General features: G+C 46.7%; 2 protein-coding genes across 11 annotated transcripts in view; both read left to right on the top strand.

Annotated features, from left to right (window-relative positions):
- The window catches only part of Ggt7 (gamma-glutamyltransferase 7), a 30,407-nt gene extending 16,562 nt beyond the window's left edge, over window positions 1-13,845 (top strand). For 3 of the 4 annotated variants that reach the window (XM_042694485.1, XM_042694484.1, XM_042694486.1), the window contains 8 exons: window positions 134-221; window positions 1,663-1,790; window positions 1,944-2,032; window positions 3,211-3,360; window positions 3,485-3,602; window positions 4,861-4,998; window positions 6,706-6,805; window positions 13,145-13,845. In XM_042694485.1, the coding sequence (XP_042550419.1) occupies window positions 134-221; window positions 1,663-1,790; window positions 1,944-2,032; window positions 3,211-3,360; window positions 3,485-3,602; window positions 4,861-4,998; window positions 6,706-6,805; window positions 13,145-13,308 (975 nt within the window). In that variant the 3' untranslated portion in view covers window positions 13,309-13,845. The remainder of the gene's footprint in view (window positions 1-133; window positions 222-1,662; window positions 1,791-1,943; window positions 2,033-3,210; window positions 3,361-3,484; window positions 3,603-4,860; window positions 4,999-6,705; window positions 6,806-13,144) is intronic. The other variant, XM_042694487.1, reaches the window with a different exon arrangement.
- Window positions 13,846-20,108: 6,263 nt separating this feature from the next.
- The window catches only part of Ncoa6 (nuclear receptor coactivator 6), a 97,337-nt gene continuing 95,832 nt past the window's right edge, over window positions 20,109-21,613 (top strand). For 5 of the 7 annotated variants that reach the window (XM_042694745.1, XM_042694750.1, XM_042694749.1 and 2 more), the window contains exon 1: window positions 20,109-20,171. The gene's annotated coding sequence lies outside the window, so the exon portion shown is untranslated. The remainder of the gene's footprint in view (window positions 20,172-21,613) is intronic. The other 2 variants (XM_042694747.1, XM_042694746.1) reach the window with 2 other exon arrangements.

The raw sequence follows: 21,613 nt of genomic DNA, 5'->3' as shown, positions 1-21,613 counted from the left end.
TATATGTATATATATATATATACGTATATATATATATATATATACGTATATATATATATATATATATATATATATATATCACAGGCCAAGCCCACATGCTTACAGCAGTGGGTGGTCATTTTCTCCCCTCTAGGCTCAGCACGCAGGGGGTGTCATAACTGAAGAGGACTTCAGCAACTACAGCGCTCTTGTGGAGAAGCCAGTGTGTGGCGTGTACAGAGGTGACCTCTCTCCCAGCTCCCAGGGGCCCCACTCAGGAGAAGCTTCCCAGTCCATGGCCACATCTTTTTGATCTGCAGACTCCTATTTCATGGAAGAAAAACTGAGGCATTGAGCTGCTAAGCAGCCAACTGTTGAAGCAAGTCAGATCCAGCCTACTTCCTGAAGTAGCCCCAAGCATTTAGAATATAGGTGATGGGCAGATCGAACCAAAGGCTCAGACTTAGAAGTAGGGGTTCTGGCTATAGGGTTTTTTTTTCCTTCTTCTGCCCTCCTCCTCCCCAAGTTGTTTTCTTTTTGTGTGTGTGCCGGGGATTGAATCCAGGACCTTGCATATAACTAAGCAAATTCACAAATACACCCCAGCCCTCAGAGGTTTTGACTTGGACTCTTTTTGTCCGAGCCCTGTCCTTAGCATTCAATACTTCCTAAAAAGAATTGTAAGACTAAAGTGTTTGAGCAAGTCAGTTCTCACTCTAAAACTTGGTTCTCTCCTTAAAATGGAGAGAGCAGCGCTGGGAAAGTGGCTCAGTGGTAGAGTGCTTGCCTTGCATGCAGGAGGCCCTGGGTTTGATTCCTCAGCACCACATAAACAGAAAATGCCGGCAGTGGTGCTATGGCTCAAGTGGTAGAGCGCTAGCCTTGAGCTGAAGAGCTAAGGGACAGCACCCAGGCCCAGAGTTCAGGCCCCACAACCGACCAAAAGAAAAGAAAAAATGGGGAGAGAAGTGCCCTCATTTAGAGTACCCATGAGGACTGGATGAGATGATAGAGGAAGTTACCTTGACCACTGTGGACACTGAATGTGTACTTGATTTCCCATTTTCCCTCCCCAGCCTGGCTTCTCTTAATGCCAGTATCTTGAGTACTCTGGGCTCCCCTTGTCCCTTATAACTGGACAAGTTGCTTCTCTCTGTGAGTTTCTGCATGTATAGAATGAGGTGGATTAAATCAGTCAAGTGGTTAATATCAGTGATATGCATTAGACATTGTTATTCATTGTCTAAACATCTAATAACAAAGTAGGAAGAGAAGGCTGCTGCTTTTAAGAAGTTTCACATTGAATGAGACCTTCAGTGGCCCTGGATAGAGGGGCAGAGGGGCACAAGCACATGGCAAGCCAGGAATCTGGATATTTGGTCCCCTGTCTCTACTCTGCCAGTGGCCTGAAATGTGACTCTCAGCAAGCTGCGGCCTCTCACTCCCCAGTTTCCTTCTATGGCAGAAGAAACTGAAGACCAGAATTCTGAGTCTGAGTCATCTTTGACTTGGCATACGAACTTGAGTGGTTCCCTTTGCACCTCAAAGTTTCCATTTTCCCATCTGATGAGGGGGTTCAGCACGGTGGTCTCTGTGTGTGATAGTGAGAGGTGCAGAGGGGATGTGGGATGTGAAGATGACTTGACCCCTCCCCTGCCATCTGGTCATTTCCTGTCCTTTCAGGCCACCTGGTTCTCAGTCCCCCACCCCCGCACACAGGCCCTGCTCTCATCAGTGCTCTCAATATCCTCGAGGGCTTCAATCTCACCAGCCTGGTACCCCGAGAGCAGGCACTTCATTGGGTGGCAGAGGTAAGGCCAACCCCTCATCATCAGGGGTTCTATCTCAGGGCTGGACTAAAATAACTCTGAGGGGTTTTTTTTTTTTTTTGCATACAAGATCCCCTGAATGTGGTTGCTGGGGTCAGCTTGGCACCCTCTTCCACACCCCTGCTCTATTTACAGACCCTGAAGATTGCATTAGCCCTGGCCAGCAGATTGGGAGATCCTGTCTATGATTCTACTATCACGGAGAGCATGGATGACATGCTCAGGTGGGTCCTGGGAAAGGCCCTGGGTGAGGGTGAGGGTCATGGTTATAGTGGTGTGTGTGAGGAATGAGAGGATCATGTAAAGAGCTGGTGAATCCCAGATCTATTTCAGCTGAACCCTAACGCACAATGTAAGCCTGGGACTCTCTGTCAACAGACCACTGACTCACCTGGCACTATGAGTTGATATGGATGTATCTATTCCTACCTGTTGAGTGGAAAAAGAAAGTCTAAGAGCAATAAACACAGTCACCTTGAGGCAAGGCACTGGTGGCTCAGGCCTGTAATCCTAGCTACTCAGAATGTGGAGACCTAAGGATCAAAATTTAAAGCCAACCCGGACAGACAAATTTGAGAGAGTCTTATCTCCAATTAACCAGCAAAAAGCTGTAAAAGGTGGTGGGGTTCAAGTGGTAGATTGCTGGCACTTCCAGTACAGTATTTTGCTTGTTAATTGGAGATAAAGTCTCAGACTTTTCTGCCCCAGTTGGCTTCAAACCTCTATCCTCAGATCTTAGCCTCCCAAGTATTTAAGATTGCAGGCGTGAGCCAGAGGCATCTGGCGCCCCAACTAAACTCTTTTTCATGGTCTAGGCTCTGCTTCTTTTGCACAAGGCTAGTGTTCTGACACTTAAGCCACAACTCTACTTTCAGCTTTTTGCTGGTTAATTGGCCATAAGAATCTCATGAACTTTCTTGAATGGCTGACTTCAAACCGAGATCCTTAGATCCAGCCTCCTGAGTAGCTAGGGTTATAAGTATGAGCTACCAGCACCCAACTCCAGCTAAACTCATGTTAGTTTTAGACTACAAACATTAAGTTAAATGAATCCAGTTCATCTATTCAAAACAAATTTTCGTGGTATCTGAAGTGCATCAGGCACTTTCATAAAAAGGATTGAATAAAGCCAAGTAACAAAATGACTCATTAAACGTTAAATTAAAAGTGCTTCTAGAAAAAAAAAACAGTCGGAATAACATCTAAATAAATTGACTCAGTTCCACAGTTATTTCCTGGGTGTTTCCTATGTGCTAGCAATAAGTGAGCTTCTCTCTTCATAGGCCTTATAGTCCAATGGGGGGAGGGCATATTTAATCAAATAATTACAAAAACAAACATTATAGGTAGGAGTGTAATGAGAGTTTGATGTGTGCCCTTCCCCCACCTCTTGTCTTTGCAGCAAGGTGGAAGCCGCCTACCTCCGGGGCCACATCAATGATTCCCAGGCAGCTCCTGCCCCTCTCCTCCCTGTCTATGAGCTGGATGGGGCTCCCACAGCTGCCCAGGTGCTGATTATGGGTCCTGATGACTTTATTGTGGCCATGGTCAGGTATGCCAGCTCAGGCTTAGAACTTGGAACACGAGATCCTATGAACCAGGAGAAAGATGGAGGGAGGAGGTGGGTAGAGGTGAAGGTGGCCACAGGGCTTACTCTATTCCACTTCGTCCCCCAGCTCCCTGAACAGGCCCTTTGGCAGTGGCCTCATCACTCCCTCTGGGATCCTGCTCAACAGCCAAATGCTGGACTTCTCTTGGCCCAACAGGACTGCTAACCACTCTGCACCCAGCCTGGTGAGATCTTGCTTCTCTTTCTCCTTAGGGAACCCAGAGGCTAAGAAGGAGGTAAGGCTGTAATGGCTGCCCCTTCCTTATTTGCTCCAGGAACTTCAGTCATGAGAAAATAAGATGTCCATTTTATCCCTAGCCCTGACATGTGTGGAGCATGCAGCCTGGTGGGGTGTGAATAAACCTCTGTCCCATTCTGTCCCTGCCTTACTCTGTGACCCAGGGAAAGTCTTGCCCCTCTCTGAAGCTCAGCTGTTCAATGAGGGGATTGTCCTCATTGATGCTCTGGGTTCTTTCTAGCACTTGTGGTCTGGGTACATGATGTTGAACTGATGGCTTGGGCATACAAGAGGGACCAAAGAAAAGGAACTAAGGATTTTCCCCCCCTCTGGTCCTGGGACTTGAACTCTGGACACTTTCCATTAGCTTTTGTGCTCAAGGCTAATGCTTTACCACTTGAGCCACAGCTCTACTTCTGGCTTTTAATTAGAGATAAGGTTCTCATGGACTGTCCTGCCCAGGCTGGCATCGAACTACTGTCCTCAGATTTCAGGCTCCTGAGTAGCTAGGATTACAGGTGTGAGCCACCACCAGCCAGCTATTAGGGATTATTTTGTAGGATTATTTTGTAGAGGGACCAAAGAAAAGGAACTAAGGATTTTCCCCCCCTCTGGTCCTGGGACTTGAACTCTGGACACTTTCCATTAGCTTTTGTGCTCAAGGCTAATGCTTTACCACTTGAGCCACAGCTCTACTTCTGGCTTTTAATTAGAGATAAGGTTCTCATGGACTGTCCTGCCCAGGCTGGCATCGAACTACTGTCCTCAGATTTCAGGCTCCTGAGTAGCTAGGATTACAGGTGTGAGCCACCACCAGCCAGCTATTAGGGATTATTTTGTAGGAGACAAGCACTTTTATACCCTGTATCTAAAGTCCCTGTAAATCAAGGTCTCATAGAGACGATGCAGTGGAGATTCTACTGTTCTTCTCCATTTCTTAGTCCTTTCCCCCACCATCCATAGCAGCAGCCTCATAGCTCAATGAGTCCACTCATCACTGTGTTCCAAGGTCCTTCCCCATTTCACAGTCACCACAGAGTTGCCTAGGATGTGACTATTGTCACCCGCCCCCCCCCCCCATCACCTGGAACTGGTCCTGAGGTTGATGTAGATGAGAGAAAAGTGTGGGGAGGGTGGTGTGGTGGTCTTTTCCCTGTCTTGCCCTACTCTATAACCTCCTTGCCATATCTGCTTTCTGGCAACAGGAGAACTCAGTGCAGCCAGGAAAGCGGCCGCTGTCTTTCCTGCTACCCACTGTGGTCCGACCAGCAGAAGGGCTCTGTGGAACCTACCTCGCCTTGGGAGCCAACGGAGCTGCCCGGGGTCTCAGTGGCCTGACCCAGGTGAGGTTTCCTCCATCATAGGCCTTTTGCAGCTAGGAGCCACGCTGTGGCCTGTGCTGCAGCAGTCCCTCGTATCTGACTTGCTTTTGTATCCCTTACATGGAAACATGGAAACACATGAGCTGTGATGCTTTGGGCCACACTAGTCTTGAGCACACATGGACTGTATTGAGCTTCTTATCCTGTTTCCCCAGGATTCAGAGAGAATTGCAAAACAAGTAGAACTGAAATGTAATATAGCATCCCGGTTGCCTATATTCTGCCCACATTTCTCCACACTGCATCTAAATAGAACATCCTCTTTGAGTCTGTTTTTTTTTGTTGTTGTGTTGGTCGTGGGGGTTGAACTCTAGGCCTGAGCGCTGTCCCTGAGCTCTTCACTCTACCACCTGAGCCTCAGTGCCACTTCCAGCCTTTTCTGTTTATGTGGTGCTGAGGAATCGAACTCAGGGCCTCATGCATGTGAGGGAAGCACTCTACCGCTGAGCCACCTTCCCAGCCCCTTTGGGTCTGGTTTTGAAAGAAAGGACTTACCACTCTCCAGCTTGTCTCAGGGTGGTTCCATGAATGTCTTGAACATCTAATATATGTACCTGGCAACTATTTTGGCAGGTGGTACAATAATGTTATAATGAAGACATCCCCCTTTCCTCCCCCGCATGGTTTTAGCCCAATTTCCAAATGTGTGATCTGGGGAATTCACTTGATCTCTCTGAATCTTAGTAGCTTCATCTGCAAAATGGAAGTCATCACAGCAGCTTATAGAGTTCATGTTGTATGTGTGGCATTGTAACAGGTGTTAAACCTATTAGCCCTCTCCCACCCACCCTCCACAGGGAAGAATGCTTATTTCTATTGGATAGATGAGGAAACTGAAGTTCCAAAAGGTTAAGAAGTTAGGTTGAGCTGGGTGCCAGTGGCTCACATCTATAATCCTAGCTACTCAGGAGGCTGAGATCTGAGGATTGCCATTCAAAGCCAGTCTAACAGGAAAGTCTGTGAAACTCTTATCTCCAATTAACCCCCACAAAACTGGAACAGTAGTAGCCCTGAGCAAAAAAGCTCAGGGACAATGCCCAGGCCTTGAGTTCAAGCCCCACAACCAACAACAGAAAAGAAAAAAGAAGCCGTTTGTTTAGCTAGTAAGAACAGACAGGCGGTTGAGCTAGAAGTACTCACATTGTTCCCTAAACCATCCCTAGTTATTAATCTCATACATCCTATCCAGAGAAGAGGCAAGGAGAGTCCTGGGCTAGGATAAAATGAGATCGGTGCTAGTGGTGCCTCTTCCCTGACTTTTTCTAAACTCTGGAGTGAGTCATTTTCCTCTCTAGCTCTTAGTTTCCTCCTCTGTGAAATGAGGACAGTCATCACAGGCCTACTTGTTGTCTAGGACAAGAGGCTCAGATGACATAGCTGGTGTGATGATTTTAAAGACAAATCTTTAGAACACAGTTCATGTTTGCTGTCTACTCAGGAAGGACTGACTACCTTGGCTAAAGGTGCTGTGCTTGGGCATTGTGCTTGTGTGTCATTACCTGTGTTACCATGGAGACTTTTCCCTTACTTTCCAGAGACAGGGAAGGATGAGTTCTTCTTGCAGGGAATGGCTTCACTCATAGCCCTTGTCCTGCATGAACCAAGAGTGACATGCTGAGGAGTCTTGAACCATCACTCTTGATTTTTCTACTCTTTGGTGACCTACAGGTTCTGCTGAATGTCCTGACCTTGAACCGGAACCTTAGTGATAGCCTGGCTCGAGGCCGTCTGCACCCAGACCTACAGTCCAACCTCCTGCAGGTGGACAGTGAGTACAAAGACTCTTGTGGGAGGGCACAGGGACATGTGGAGATAAAGAGCTCCTCCCAGGGATCCTTCTGCCCTTAACCAGCACCAGCTTCCTTCTTGTGAAAGTGTAGGTTTGGGGAGAGAAATTGAGAGATTTGGGCAGTACATTGGCTTGAACTTCAGGGTCTTAGATTAAGCAGGCACTCTATCATTTGAGCCATACTACCCAACCTTGTGCTTTAGTTATTTTTTAAGTAGAGTCTTGTGCTTTTAGCTTGTACCAGCCTCACACCCCAATCCTACCTATGCCTTCTGCATAGGTGGGATCACAGGTCTAAGCTAGATTTTTCCTCACAAACTATGAAAGCCCTGTAATAATGAAAGATGTGTGGATTGGAACCATCTTGCCATTTCCAGGCTTTGTAAAGCCTTGAGAAATCCGTGTCTCAACTCTGAGCCTCAGTTTTCTCATTTGTAAAATAAGATACAGTTTTTCACTCTACAAACCTTCGTCCATTCAAGTTTGTATTGAACATGTACTGTGTGCCAGCCATCATCCTAGGAACTGGAATACTGCGTGTACAGGCAGGAAAAGAAAGAAATATGAGCTAGAAAAATAAATTCTTGGTTGAGTTTTAAAGCAGAATGATGCAATAGAACTGACTATGATCAGGGAAGGCTTCTCTTTAGTAGCTTCTAAGAAGAGATCTGAAGAGTCAGAAAATGCCCACCATGCAGAGAACTGGGGCAGAGCTTTATAGACTAAGGGAACAAGTGCAAAGAACTCACAGGATGGGGCTTGATGTTTTTGAGGAATGAAAGGGATGAGAGGAGATTAGAAAGACAAACATGGGCCAGATCATGGCCCTTATAGGAACAGGGATTTAATTTTGGACACAGCTTCATTTTGTAAATAGGAAAGTATGTGTGTACCTGTAAGGAATTCTTTTTAAATTTTATTTCTTTTATTTATTTTTTAGTTTATGTGGTACCAAGAATCAAACCCAGGGCCTTATGCATGCTAGGCAAGCATTCTACCGCTAAGCCACATTCCCAGATCATGTAAGGAGTTTTTATTACAACAATATGCTATGCTAGTCCAAATGGGATACAGAATTGAGACACAGTCTTTGCCTGATCAGTGTTATCACCATTTTGCTGATTGATAAATTGAGACAGCCAGGCGCCAGTGGCTCACACCTATAGTACTCAGGAAGCTGAGATCTGAAGACCACAATTTGAAGCCAGCCCAGGCTAGAAAGTCATGGGGCTTGAGCTCTGTCCCTTAGCTCTTCAGCTCAAAGCTAGTGCTCTACCACTTGAGCCACAGTACCACTTCCAGTTTTCTGGTGGTTTTTATTGGAGATAAAAGTTTCATACATGGGTGCTGGCAGCTCACACCTATAATCCTAGCTACTCAGGAGGCTGAGATTTGAGGATCATGGTTCAAAGCCAGCCTGGGCAGGAAAGTCCGTGAGACTATTATCTCCAATTAACTGGATGTGGCACTGTGGCTTAAGTGGTAGAGTACTTGCCTTGAACCGAAGAGCTCAGAGACAGCACCCAGACCCAGAGTTCAAGCCCCATGACTGACAAACAACAACAATAACAACAACAAAAACTGAAGAGTTTCACGGCCTTTCCTGTCCAGGCTGGCTTTGAACTGCGATCTTCAGATCTCAGCCTCCTGAGTAGCTAGGATTACAGGCGGGAGCCACTGGTGCCTGGCTTGTCCATGAGACTTTTATCCCAAAAGCTGGAAGTGGCTCTGAGGCTTAAGTGATAGAGCACTAGCCTTGAACACAAAGAGGTTCAGGGGCAACACCCAGGCCCTGAATTCAAGCCCCAGGACTGGAAAAAAAAATTGAGTATTCTACTCACAAGGCTGAGAACTAAGGAAAAAATTCAAAGCCATCTTTGCCAGGAAAATCCATGAGACTCTTATCTCCAATGAACCGGCAAAAAGCCAGAAGTGGAGGTATGGCTCAAATGGTAGAACACCACTTTGAGGGGGAAGAGCTCAGGGACAGAGCCCAGACTCTGAGTTCAAGCCCCAGTACTGGCACACATAGACACAGACACCAAAAACAAAAATCTCACTAGTTTATAAACTTGTCAAAGGTCAATCAGTAAGTGACAGTATCTTGGTTGCCAGCAAAAACTCAATGCTTTCTTGCATGGCCTTTGATGTCTCTTGGATGAACTGAACATATTAGAAGCACAAACCTAGCTTCTCCACAGTCACACCTATCAGCTGTCTAAAATGAACCTTTGCCTAACACATACCTGCTGTCATCTTTTGGATGTGAGGTGACATGCTGTTTCTTAGGTTAGCTCTTCCTAGCCCTCTCTTGAGAGGCTCACAGTTAGAAGATAGGAAGAATGAGGACCCGATGAAGAGAAAGTTCATCCAACTGAGGCCTTGAGAGACTTCATGGAGGAAGTACTGACTGGCTAGGCCTTGAAATAGGAACTGGAATTTGACATGTAGAGCTAAATGGAATTCTGGATGAAAGGATCAGCTTTGGAACATACCCAAAAAGAATGGCTCAAAGAGTAGCCAGCAGCCAAGAAGTTTGTTTCCCAAACTTAGGCATTTACTGAGCACCTTAGTGCCACATTTACATACCATCTACAATGTCATTTACATAATGTATCTCTATAAATGTATTTTTTTTTTGCCAGTCCTGAGGCTTGAATTCAGGACCTGTGCACTATCCCTGGGCTTCTCTTGCTCAAGGCTAGCACTCTACCACTTGAGCCACAGCACCACTTCTGGCCTTTTCTGTTTATGTGGCACTGAGGAATCGAACCCAGAGCTCCTATAAATGGATTTGTATGTATGTCTGTGTATATTGGAACTGGGGCTTTAACGCTGGTCCTGGGCCCTGTCTGAGCTTTTTTTTTTTTTGCTCAAAGATAGCACTCTACCACTTGAGCCACAGCTCCACTTCCAGGTTTTTAGTGGTCAATTGGAGATTAACGTCTCATGGGCCTTTCCTGTTCAGGCTGGCTTCAAACTTCAACCCTCATATCTCAGCTTCCTGAGAAGCTAGGATTACAGGTGTGAGCCACCAGTGCCCAGCTGATGGATTTTTTTTTTTTTTTGGTCGGCTGTGGGGCTTGAACTCTGGGCCTGAGTGCTGTCTTCAGCTCAAGGTAAGCACTCTACCACTTCAGCCACAGAGTCACTTTGGGTTTTCTGGTGGTTTATTGGAGATAGGAGTCTCAGGGACTTACTTTCCTGCTTGGGCTGGCTTTGAACCATGGTCCTCACATCTCAGCCTCCTGAGTAGCTAGGATTACAGGCGTGAGCCACCAGCACCTGGCTTGGATTTTTTTTAATCTACTTTTGTTGCTGTTCTTGTTGGTACTGGGGCTTGAACTTTAGGCTTTATGTACTTGTTTGTTGTTGTTGTTTTGTTGATCTTTTGTTTTCTCACAGTTAGCACTCTACCACTTGAGCCACGTCTCTACTTTCAGCTTTTTGCTGGTTATTTTTTTTTCTTTTTGCTTACGTGGTGCTGAGGAATCGAACCCAGGGACTCAGGCATGCAAGGCAAGCTCTCTACCACTGAGCCAACTTCCCAGCCCTTTTTTTTTGCTGGTTATTAGGAGGTAAGAGTCTCATGGATTTTTCTGCCTGGGCTGGCTCTGAACCTCAATTCTCAGATCTCAGCCTCCTGAGTAGCTAAAATTATAGGTGTGAACTACTGGCACCCAGCACCTACATCTGTTTTTAAAGTAAACTAACATAATCACAAATGGAAAATTGGCATCATTTTTCACAAATAGATGATAGATATTTTTTTTAATCAGACATGTTTAGGTTTTAGTTAGCTATTGTTGTCTTCAGAAGGCTCCAAGGCCTGCTTTTTCTACTAAAGGACTAAAAGTGAACCACGAAGGGAATACATTTTTTAACTTGATGGTTTAAGCTGTTCAATAATGTTTCTTTATCTCAAGAATTGCCTGAAATCATCCTGTTTGGAACAATAAAAAGATCAGATGTTTATGAGGAGCAGTGGGTGGTTAAGTTAACAAGGCTTTTCATGAAGGACAATGTTAAGAAGTATGGACTTCAACCAGTTGAGCAGGGGAAATGTATGACCTATTTATGCTTTACGTAGGGGAGGTGGATTGAAGGGAGGATAATTCAAGTCCAGGAAATGAGAAGCAGCAGGAATCTGGCCTGAGCAAGGGATGATGAAAACCTGAACTTATGCAAGAAGTAGGGGTTCAACCATATAGCAAATATCTGCTTGACTTTTTACTATGAACCAACTTAGGCAATGGGAACAATAGCAAACAAGACCATTCTGCCTTCAAAAAAAACTTAACAAACCATGCACTGGTGGCTGTTTGTAATCCTGTAGACTCAGGAGGCTGCAATCTGACAGCGATCACGGTTCGAAGCCAGCCCTAGCAGACAAGTCAGTGAGACTCTAATCTCCAATTAATCAGCAAAAATCCAAAAATGGAGCTGTGGTGCAAGTGGTAGAGTGTTAGCCTTGAGCAAAAAATGCTCAGGGACAGTGCCCAGGCTCTGAGTTCAAGCCGTAGGATCAGCACACACTCACATTCACAAACCCTTACAATATAGGGAGGAAGACACAATCAATAAACCAGTAATTGTGAGTACTTTAAAAAGAAAATAAAGGTTCTGGGTACTGGTGTCTCATGCCTGTAATCCTAGCCGAGATTTGAAGATCACAGTTCAAAGCTCGCCTGGGCAAGAAAGTCCATGAGACTCTTATCTTCAATTTATCACTAGTAAAACAGAAGTGGCACTGTGGATCAAAGTGGTAGAGCTCTAGCCTTGAGTAATAAATGCACCATCACCACCAACCAGCAACAACAACAAAAAAATCAAGATAAAGATGGCATGGGCTACTATTCTAGATAATAGAGATGACTTGATCAAAGACTAGAATGAAGTGTGTGAGCCAGCTATGTGGCTATCAAGGGAAGCACTATGATTGGTAGAATAACGAAAGTGGTAGAGTACCTGCTTAGTAAGAGCAAGGGCCTGAGTTCAAACCCCAGAACCACAAAAGAAGGAGGAAGAGGAGGAAGAAGAAGAAAAGCAGGAGGAGGGGAAGGGAGGAAGGGGAAGGAGGAGGAGGGGGGAGAGGAGGGGGAGGGTGGGGAGGGAGAGGAGAGAGGGAGGAGAAGAAGGTCAGGAAGAAAGGATGGCAAGTGTAAAGGATCTGAAGTAGGAATATGTTTGGCCTACTTGAGGGACAGCAAGGAGGCCAGCATGGCTGGAACTGAGTTAAATATAGTGGAGAATAGAAGAAACTGAGGAGAAGAATTCAGAGAGGGAGTTAGAACCCGATGATGTTGAAACCTGGATAAGACTGAATTTTGTTCTAAGATTCATGGAAATTGTTGGAAATTTTTGAGTGGGAAAAGTGAGGAAGTCTGACAACTGGTTTTGAAGGATCGCCTTGGTGACTGTGGAAGAAGCTGTAAGGAAAGCAAAACTGGAAGCAGGAAAATCAGTTAGTGGGTAATGCAGCAATTCTAGCAAATAATGATGGCGATTTAGCCTAGGAGGGTGGTAGGGATGAAGACCCCCAAGTATCTTTTCTAATATTAAGAATAGCTGTAGCCAGGTACCAGTGGCTCATGCCTATAACCCTAGCTACTCAGGAGGCTAAGATTTGAGGCCTGAAATTCTAAGCCAACCTGAGTCGACAATCAGAGACTTATCTCCCATTAACCAGCAAAAAGCCAAAAGTGGCTCAAGTGGTAGAGCACCAGCTTGAATGAAAAAGCTAAACATGGGGCTGGGAAGGTGGCTCAGTGGTAGAGCGCTTGCCTTGCATGCATGAGGCCCTGGGTTCAATTCCTCAGCACCATATAAGCAAAAAGAAAAAAGCCGGAAGTGGCACTGTGGCTCAAGTGGTAGAGCGCTAGCCTTGAGCTGAAGAGCTGAGGGACAGCGCCCAGGCCCAGAGTTCAGGCCCCATGACTGGACCCCCCCCCCCCAAAAAAAAGAAAAAGCTAAATGAATATAAGCCCCTGAGTTTAAGCCCTAGTATTAGTGTGTGTGTGTGTGTGTGTGTGTGTGTGTGTGTGCGTGCGTGCGCGCGCATGCACACAGACACAGACAGAGAATGACTGTATATTATTTATCACTGTATGCAAGGCTCTGAGCTCAGTACTTTCTGGGCACTACCTCTTTTAAGTAGTAGATTTTCTTATAATACCCATTTTAAACATGAATATCTGAGGCCCAGAGAAGTAAAGCAGTTTGCCCCAGGTCAAGCAGCCAGGGTCAGGACTCAAATTTAACTATAGGACTCCTGAGCCAGTGCTATGTACACTGTGTACATTGGGGGTTTGTTTTCAGGTGAATTCACAGAGGAAGAGATTGAGTTCCTGGAAGCCAGAGGTCACCACGTGGAGAAGGTAGATGTCCTATCCTGGGTCCATGGCAGCCGGAGAACCAACAACTTCATCATTGGCGTGAAGGACCCTCGGAGCCCAGATGCAGCTGGAGCCACCATCCTGTAGAGCAGCAGGGTGGGGTGGGGTCTCTGCTCCCCCCCTTTGCATGTTCCCAGAGTCCCTCTCTCTCCCAGGTTTGGTCTCAGGGGGATCCCAGGGATGTCCCAAATCAGGGGCTAGAGGGGATGCTTAGCAAACCCTAATCCCAGAGTAACTGGAAAATTCACCATCGGAAGGCCTGTGGTGGTGGTAATGGTGGTGAACATCAGTGTCCATGACCAGGCAGGCAGGACCTTGAGGAACTGGACTGCCTGCCTATCTGTCTGTCTGTCTGTTTTTCTGTCTTGTCTGTCTATCTGTCCTCTTCTCTCAGCCATGCTGGCCCTGAGCTTAGGGATGTGCTTGCAAACCCTTCTCAAGGTTCTCATCACCCCCAACATCTCCAGACTGGTCTGACCTGGGCCTTGTCTTCCAGATCCCTTCTCCTGTCCCCAGCCTCATTTCTTAAGTGACTAGGATTTTTTAAACGGACCATCATAGGGAGGTGGGAACCCTCTCTTACCATCAGGATAAGGCAGGGACCTTGCATCTAAGGGTCCCCAGGGTTGGGGTAGGGGTGGGGGTGGGGCCAGCTCAGGGGCTTCCATTTGCGAAGGGGAATTAAAGAAAGAATATTGCTTAACCATGGCTCTGGTTTGAGTTATATTTCACTGCATTGGGAGTGGGAGTGGGAGAGGAAACCTTGGCTCATCCTGTACACAAAAGCTCTGACTCTAGAGACAGCTAAATTTGTAGGATTTATGTATCCAAAACTTGCACTGGGAATAATAGTTATTATTGTAGATAGCATATATTATGTTAGGCTCTATTTTAAGCACTTAACAGGTGCAATCTTTATTTTTATTATTTATTTATCTTAGTGTGTGTGTATGTGCGTGCACGTGCATGCGTGTACAGATTTCAGACTTGAACTCAGGCCCTGTGCACCCTCTCTCTTAGCTTTTTTGCTCAAGTATGGCACTCTACCACTTGAGCCATATCTCTACTTCCAGCTTTTTGCTGTCTAATGAGAGATAAGAACCCCCTGGATTACCTTCCTGGGCTATTTTTGAACTGTAATCCTCAGATCTCAGCCTCCTGAGTAGCTAGAATTACAGACTTGAGCCACCTTCATTTTACAGATGGGAAAAGGCAAAAAGTAGTTAAGTAATGTGCAAAGTTTCTCATCTATTAAGTAGAAGGATTTGAGTTCAGTCTCAGGATGTCCAGCTCCATAATCTCTGCTCTTAACCAGTTCCACAACTGCTAGGTACATTGCTATAAAGTATATTTTTCATATTATCGCCAGACAAAGACCTATTATACCTTTTATTATTCATGTATGCATGCACTCATCCATTATATTCCAGGTACTGGAATTCAGCACTGATCACATTTGCAATTTACAGGGAGAGTCAAACATAAAAGATATTAGGAGACACATGAACAAGAATGTAACTTAGTGGTAGACCACTTTGCTAGTATGCCAGGCTCTGGCTTGGATTCCCAGCACCATCAAAACAAAAACAAACACTGGGTACTGGTGGCTTATACCTGTAATCCTAGCTACTCAGGAGGTTGAGATCTGAGGATTGCAGTTTGAAGCCATCCTAGGCAAAGTTTGTGAGACTCTTATCTCCAATTAACCACCAGAAAACTAGATGTGAAGTTGTGGTTCAGAGTGGTAGAGCACTAGCCTTGAGCAGAAAAGCTCAGGGACAGCACCTAGGCCCTGAGTTCAAGCCCCAAGATCGACAAAATACAGAACAAACAAAAAAAGCAATCAGGACACAGAAAATTAAGGCAGTTGTCACAATAGCTCCATAGTATTCATCATAGAAGGAATAATGAAACAATTATCTAAATGTCCCATAAATATATAATGAGTAATCCATGTCTCAAATTGTATCAATACTTTGCATATCCTACCATTCTCTTCTGTATACTGACATTTTATTTAAAAAGTAAAAATGAAGCTTGCTGCCAGTGACTCATCCCCCTCGCATTCCCTTCTCCTCTTCTACAGTACTAGGGATGCAGTCCAGGGCCGCTCTGTCTCTTAGCTACAGCACTTACCTTGTCTATTTTTTGATTTGGAGGCTGATCAGACATCTGTGTTCATTTGATGAAAATTCATCAGGCATCAGGATTTTCACACTTACAATTTGTGCACCTTTATGTCTTTAGTGTTATATAATGTTAAAACATTTTGAAATCTCAAGAAAGTTATTGGAAAAAAAATAAGTTTAAAATACTAAGAAGACCAGCTCACTTTTTTTTGGTCACTTCTGGATACTGTCCTTAATTTTTTTTCTTTTGATTTGTCTTAAATCATGTATCCCCCTATTTATTTCATTTTTTCTAAGGCTTTCTTCCTAAAGAAAAAGCCATTGTTTGTCCGAATTAAGCATTAATGCAGAGGAGAAAAGCTCCCTTTTCAAAAGAGGTCCCTTCCATTTGTCTGAAAATTACTAGGTGACACTCTAACAGAGCACTTTACTGCCACCTGTTGGTTATATATACAAGGTTTGCTTCGAGTGGTACCTAGGAAGTAACACCATCTGTAAGGCACAACTCACCCAACTAAATGTGGTGACCTGTCGTGAGGAACTTCTACCCCTGTTGTGAGGAACCCTGCAGATATCAAAAGACTGATCTGAGCCAGGCACTGGTGGCTCACGTCTTTAATCCTAGCTACTCAAAAGGCTGAGATTTGAGAATTGTGGTTTGAAGCCAGCCCAGGCAGGAAAGGCTGTGAGACTCTTATCTCTAGTAAACTACTCAGGAAAAGCAGGAAGTGGTGTTATGGCTTGAGTGGTAGAGCACTAGCCTTAAACAAAAGAAGCTCAGGGACAGCACCCAGGCCCTGAGTTCAAGCCCCAGGACTAGAGAAAAAGAAAAAAGACTGATCCTGTGTAGGTAGTTTTGTTCTTTCTCCCTTCCTCCCCCTACTCTATTTGTCAGTGTTTTCCAAAGACATTATTTAAGCATTCACTATTAATCTTAGCCCATTTAGACTTACAAATAAAAGAAGACATTTTTCTAAATGCCAATTAAACTGTTCTTATCAAATGACAATGAACTTGATTTTTTCTTTTACGTGTGTATGTATGCACACGCATGTGTATGTATGTGTGTAAGAGAGTGTGTTCTGAGATCTTGTGTGTATTCAGGAACTTGTGCTCTTGTTTTAGTTTTTCTGCTCAAGGTTGGAGTTCTACTACTTGAGGGATACTTCTACTTTCAGCCTTTTGCAAGTTAATTGGAAATAAGAGTCTGGAAGAGTTGTCTGCTTAGCTAGGATTATAGGTAGGAACAACTGGCACTGGACCTTGATTTACTTTTTCTTTATCTTAGTCAGAATCCAGAATAATTCTGGATGTTTTAGGACCATTTGCTTTTCTTAATGAAAACATTATGTGAATCAGCCTCATCCAAACCTCAGTTAATCTGTTGCTTACTGAGGATATAATGAGTATGCTTCTGAACATTTACACATATTGATGAATTCACTTCTATCAACAACCTTACAAGCTAGGAGCCCTTATTATCTGAATTTTACAGATAAGGCACCTGAAGTAAAAAAAAATCTTAAGTTACATTCCAAGTGATAATATTACAATGCACTTTCTTGGGGGAATTTACCATCTTTTCTTTTTTTTTTTTTTGGGTCCGGTTGTGGGGCCTGAACTCTGGGCCTGGGCGCTGTCCCTCAGCTCTTCAGCTCAAGGCTAGCGCTCTACCACTTGAGCCACAGCGCCACTTCCGGCTTTTTTTCTTTTTGCTTATGTGGTGCTGAGGGATCGAACCCAGGGCCTCAGGCATGCAAGGCAAGCACTCTACCACTGAGCCACCTTCCCAGACCCGGAATTTACAATCTATTAAGGACAGAAAACACAAGTCATGAAAATATTCTAAACCAAACATTTAAGCCCCAGTACAGGCAACAAAAAAGAAAAAGAAAGAAATGGAAAGATAAAGAGCTAACTACTTGCATAACTCTCAATCTGACATCAGGTGACAGAATAGAGTCTATGTCTACTATAGAATATGTTTGTTTTTAGTGCTTAAAGAAGATACATTCAAAGGCAATTGGTGTCCAGTGTTAGTGGCTCATGCCTATAATCCTAGCCATTCAGGAGGCTGAGATCTAAGGATCACAGTTGGAAGTCAGCTTAGGCAAGAAAATCTGTGAGATTCTCATCTCCAATTAACCATCAAAAAGCTAGAAGTGATCTGGGCACCGGTGGCTCACAACTGTAATCCTAGCTACTCTGGAGACTGAGATCTGAAGATGGTGTCTCAAAGCCAGCCCAGGAAAAAAAGTTCCTGAGACTCTTATCTCCAATAAACTACTCAGAAAAAGCCAGAAGTGGTGCTGTGGCTCAAGTGGTAGAATGCTAGCTTTGAGCACAAAGAGATTCAGGGGACAGCACCCAAGTCCTGATGTCAAGCCCCCCAAAAACGGCATAAACAACAACAACAAAACACCCAAAAAACAAAAACAAAAATAAAATCTGGAAGAGGAGCTGTGGCTCAAAGTGATAGAGTACTAGCCTTGAGGGAAAAGGCTCAGAGACAGCACCCCAGGCCCTGAGTTTCAGTCCCATGACTGACAAAAATAAATAAATGAAAAAACAATGAAATCCATTTTTGTATGATTAATATGAGCTGATTAAAAAGTTATTTTCAGCTGGGTGTGAGGTTAACCCCTGTAATCCTAGATATTCAGGAGGCTGAGATCTGAGAATTGAGGTTCAGAACCAGCCCAAGCAAGAAAGTCCATGAAACTCTTGTTTTTGTTTTTGTTTTTGTTTTTGGTTCGGTCGTGGGGCCTGAGCCTTGGGCCTGGGCACTGTCCCTCAGCTCGTCAGCTCAAGGTTAGCGCTCTACCACTTGAGCCACAGCGCCACTTCTGGCTTTTTTCTTATCTGGTGCTGAGGAATTGAACCCAGGGCCTCATGCATGCAAGGCAAGAGCTCTACCACTGAGCCACCTTCCCAGCCCCAAGTTCATGAAACTCTTACCTCCAATTAAGCATCAAAACAGCCAGAAATGGATCCATGCTCAAGTGGTAGAGCATTATTAGCCTAGCAAAGAAGCTCAGGGACAGCAACCAGGTCCTGAGTTCAAGTCCCAGGACTGTTACACACATTATTTTAAAAAGAGAAGGAGGGAGCTGGGAATGTGGCTTAGTGGTAGAGTGCTTGCATAGCATGCATGAAGCCCTGGGTTCAGTTCCTCACTACCACATAAACAGAACAAGCTGGAAGTGGTGCAGTGGCTCAAGATATAGAGCCCTAGCTTTGAGCACAGAGAGGCTCAGGGACAGAGCTCAGGCCCTGAGGTCAAGCCCCAGGACCAGCAAAAAAAAAAAAAGTCAAAAGATATTAGCCCTAAAAACCCGTGGGGGGGGGGGGGGGAGTGGTAGGGACTGGGGTCAGTGGTAGAGTGCTTGCCTTGCATGCATGAGGCCCTGGGTTCAATTCCTCAGCACCACATAAGCAGAAAAAGCCAGAAGTGGTGCTGTGGCTTAAGTGGTAGCACACTAGCCTTGAACTGAAGAGCTGAGGGACAGTGCTCAGGCCCAGAGTTCAGGCCCCATGACTGACCAAAAAACAAAAACCTTGTGTGTCTGTGTGCTGGAACTGAGGCTTGAACTCAGGACCTTGTGCTTCACTTAGCCTTTTTGCTCAAGACTAGAGCTCTACCATCAGAACCACAGCTTCACTTTGGGCTTTTGGGTAGGCCTTAATTGGAGATTTAGTCGTAGGGACTTTCCTTTCCTTGGCTTCAGACATCTGCCTGCCTATTTGGCTTTTTTCATTTCTTTCTTTTTTTTTTTTTTTTAAGGAGCAACGAAGAGCCATCAAGGAATGACACGATCAGATTTCTAATTTAGAAACATTGTAGATGTGGATATGAGAAAGATTGGTGCAGCTCCTGAACCGGTCCAAGTGCATGTGTGTGCTGGGTATTAGGGAGAATTATAGTCCCTGACTCCCTTTCTTATATGGGACTAAAATGACTGGGCTGTTCAGCTAACATTCCATCTGCTCATCTTCTAAAGCTGAATTCCAAAAGGAAAAGAAAATGACGAAGCTGTTCATAAGAGTGGATCCAAATCCAGGCCTGGAAGTCCAGTGATGGTTTCTCTGTATTTGAGTAGAGGCGAGAGGCCACATTCACTTGCTCACTCAAGAATTAATTTTTTGAGCCCCTATGGAGTTTGATAGGGTGCTGGTGACAATGGGAAAAACCAGGATCGTCATAAAGAATACCAAAGGCGGCTGCTATCTCTATTACCATGGTGACTATCGGATGCAAATAACGATATTATTACACACTATGTGACAAGCACCTTGCCAAATGCTTTTGCCTATCTTCCCTTCTGTCCTCTTCCCAGGGAAGTATCCCCAGTATGTCATCCGGGCAAAGTAAGGTTTGGACACGTCCAAGGATACCCCGTCGGGATACTAGGGCGAAGCCAAAGGGGAGAGAGCAGACACCACAAGCGGACAGACACCCACGGGCATCCGCAGCACCAAGCACTCAGCACCCCAGTGAGCCGGCGCGCACTCCACAGCCCGCTCACGGGGACGCTGGGTCACGTGGGCAGGGCCCCGCCCCTCGGTCCCGCCCCGCCCCCGCCCGCGCTCCCTCCCTCTCTCTCCCTCCCTCCCCCTCCCTCCCCGGCCCGGTCCGGCCCATCCCCCTCCCCACCGGCTCCCTGAGGCCCTGCCGGGTCGGGCTGCGGGCGGCCGGGCGCCGACGGGCGGACAGACGGGCGCACGCGAGGACGGGCGGACGGACGCACGGAGGGCGGCGGGGCACGCACGGCCCGGGCCGGCGCTCCGAGGCCCGCCCGGGAGGGCCGGGGCCGCGCTCAGGTGAGGCGACGGCGACGCGGGCCCGTAAGGGGTGGGCCTGCCGGGCGTCCGCGGGCCCGGCCAGGCTGGCTTCGCGGGGAGCAGGCGCCGCCCGGGCCCGGCGCGGGAAAATGGCGCCGGGCGGCCGTGCAGCTCGGCCCGAGTGCGGGCCCAGCCCGAAGCCGCCCCGCCCGGCCGCCCGCCCGCCTGCCGTGCTCGTGTCCCCGTCGCCATGTTGGGGAGCGGGCCCCGGGCCTGCGGGCGGGGGCGCGGGAGGGAGCGGCGGCGGGGCCCGGGGCTGGGGAGGGTGCGGGACGCGGGGGCTGGGGCGCGGAGGGAGTGCAGGCCCGGCTGGAGGGCTGCGCGGGGCGGCGCTCCGGGCCCGCGGACCTGGCCGCAGCCCGACGCGGGGTCGCGGCGGCCCCGGGCGCGGAGGAAAGACACTGGGTTCGAATGGAACCGGGGTCGGGGTCCGTGGGCTGAGAGGCTGGCCCGGCGTACAGTTGGGTTTGTCCGCGGGCAGTGTTCCGAAGCCCGGGGCTGATGGGTCCTGCGATTGGGGGAGGAGGCCCGGGGACCAAGCACTGGGTGTCAGAGCTGGAGCTGTTCTTTGCGGGAAGGGAGGGGGCTACTGCTTAGAAATGGGGGTGGGGGGGTCCAGAGACCGAGATGAGATTAGGGTAGTCCTGTGGTCCTGAGTCTGAATTGCAAGTCCTTAGGACTCCCTAGGAGCCAGCCTCCAGGAGCCTCCACTCCCTGCTAGGGAGAGCAACAGGAAAAGGGAAGAAAGAGCTTGGTGGGGAGAGAAAGGGGAAGGGGCTAAGGTTTGGCATTAGAAGCTGGCCATCAAACGGGGTGCCGAGAATGGAACTGGTTGACAAGAAGAGCCAGAAACTCTTTATCAATTTAAGGAGTTCTGTGTGACTTTAAAAGGAGGGACCCAGCTGTTTGGGGGCGGTAACCCGAGGTGTCTTCCCAGGAAGGGGACAGCCCACTGCTTAAGAGCAGGGTCACCTGGGGAGGTCATCAGAAAGGCCTCGTTGAAGTAACTGAAAAAGATGAAGGAGAGAGAATGTGCACAAACTACAAAGGCCTTAGAAATCGTGTCATGGTTCTAAGCTGGATAGTGATTTTAGTGGAGACATAGAAAGGTAAAATCGTGGGCTGGAAATGTGTTTTAGTGGTAGAGTGCTTGCCTAGCATGCATGAAGTCCTGGGTTCGATTCTTCAGTACCACATACACAGAAAAAGGCGGAAAGTGACTCTGTGGCTCAAGTGGTAGAGTGTTAGCCTTGAACAAAAGCAGCTCAGGGACAGTGCCCAGGCCCTGAGTTCAAGCCCCAGGACTGGCAAAAAAAAAGGTAAAATCGTACACATTGCTGTACAGGGATTTGCTAGCCGAGAGAAAAATGTTAAGAAATCAAGCATGGCCAGTACAAAGGCTGTGGAAGATGCAGAACAGT

This window comes from Dipodomys spectabilis, unplaced genomic scaffold (genome assembly GCF_019054845.1).
Source record: "Dipodomys spectabilis isolate Male_0828 unplaced genomic scaffold, ASM1905484v1 ptg000175l, whole genome shotgun sequence".
In the NCBI taxonomy this organism is placed as follows: Eukaryota; Metazoa; Chordata; class Mammalia; order Rodentia; family Heteromyidae; genus Dipodomys; species Dipodomys spectabilis.
This window is presented reverse-complemented; position numbering and strand designations above follow the sequence as displayed.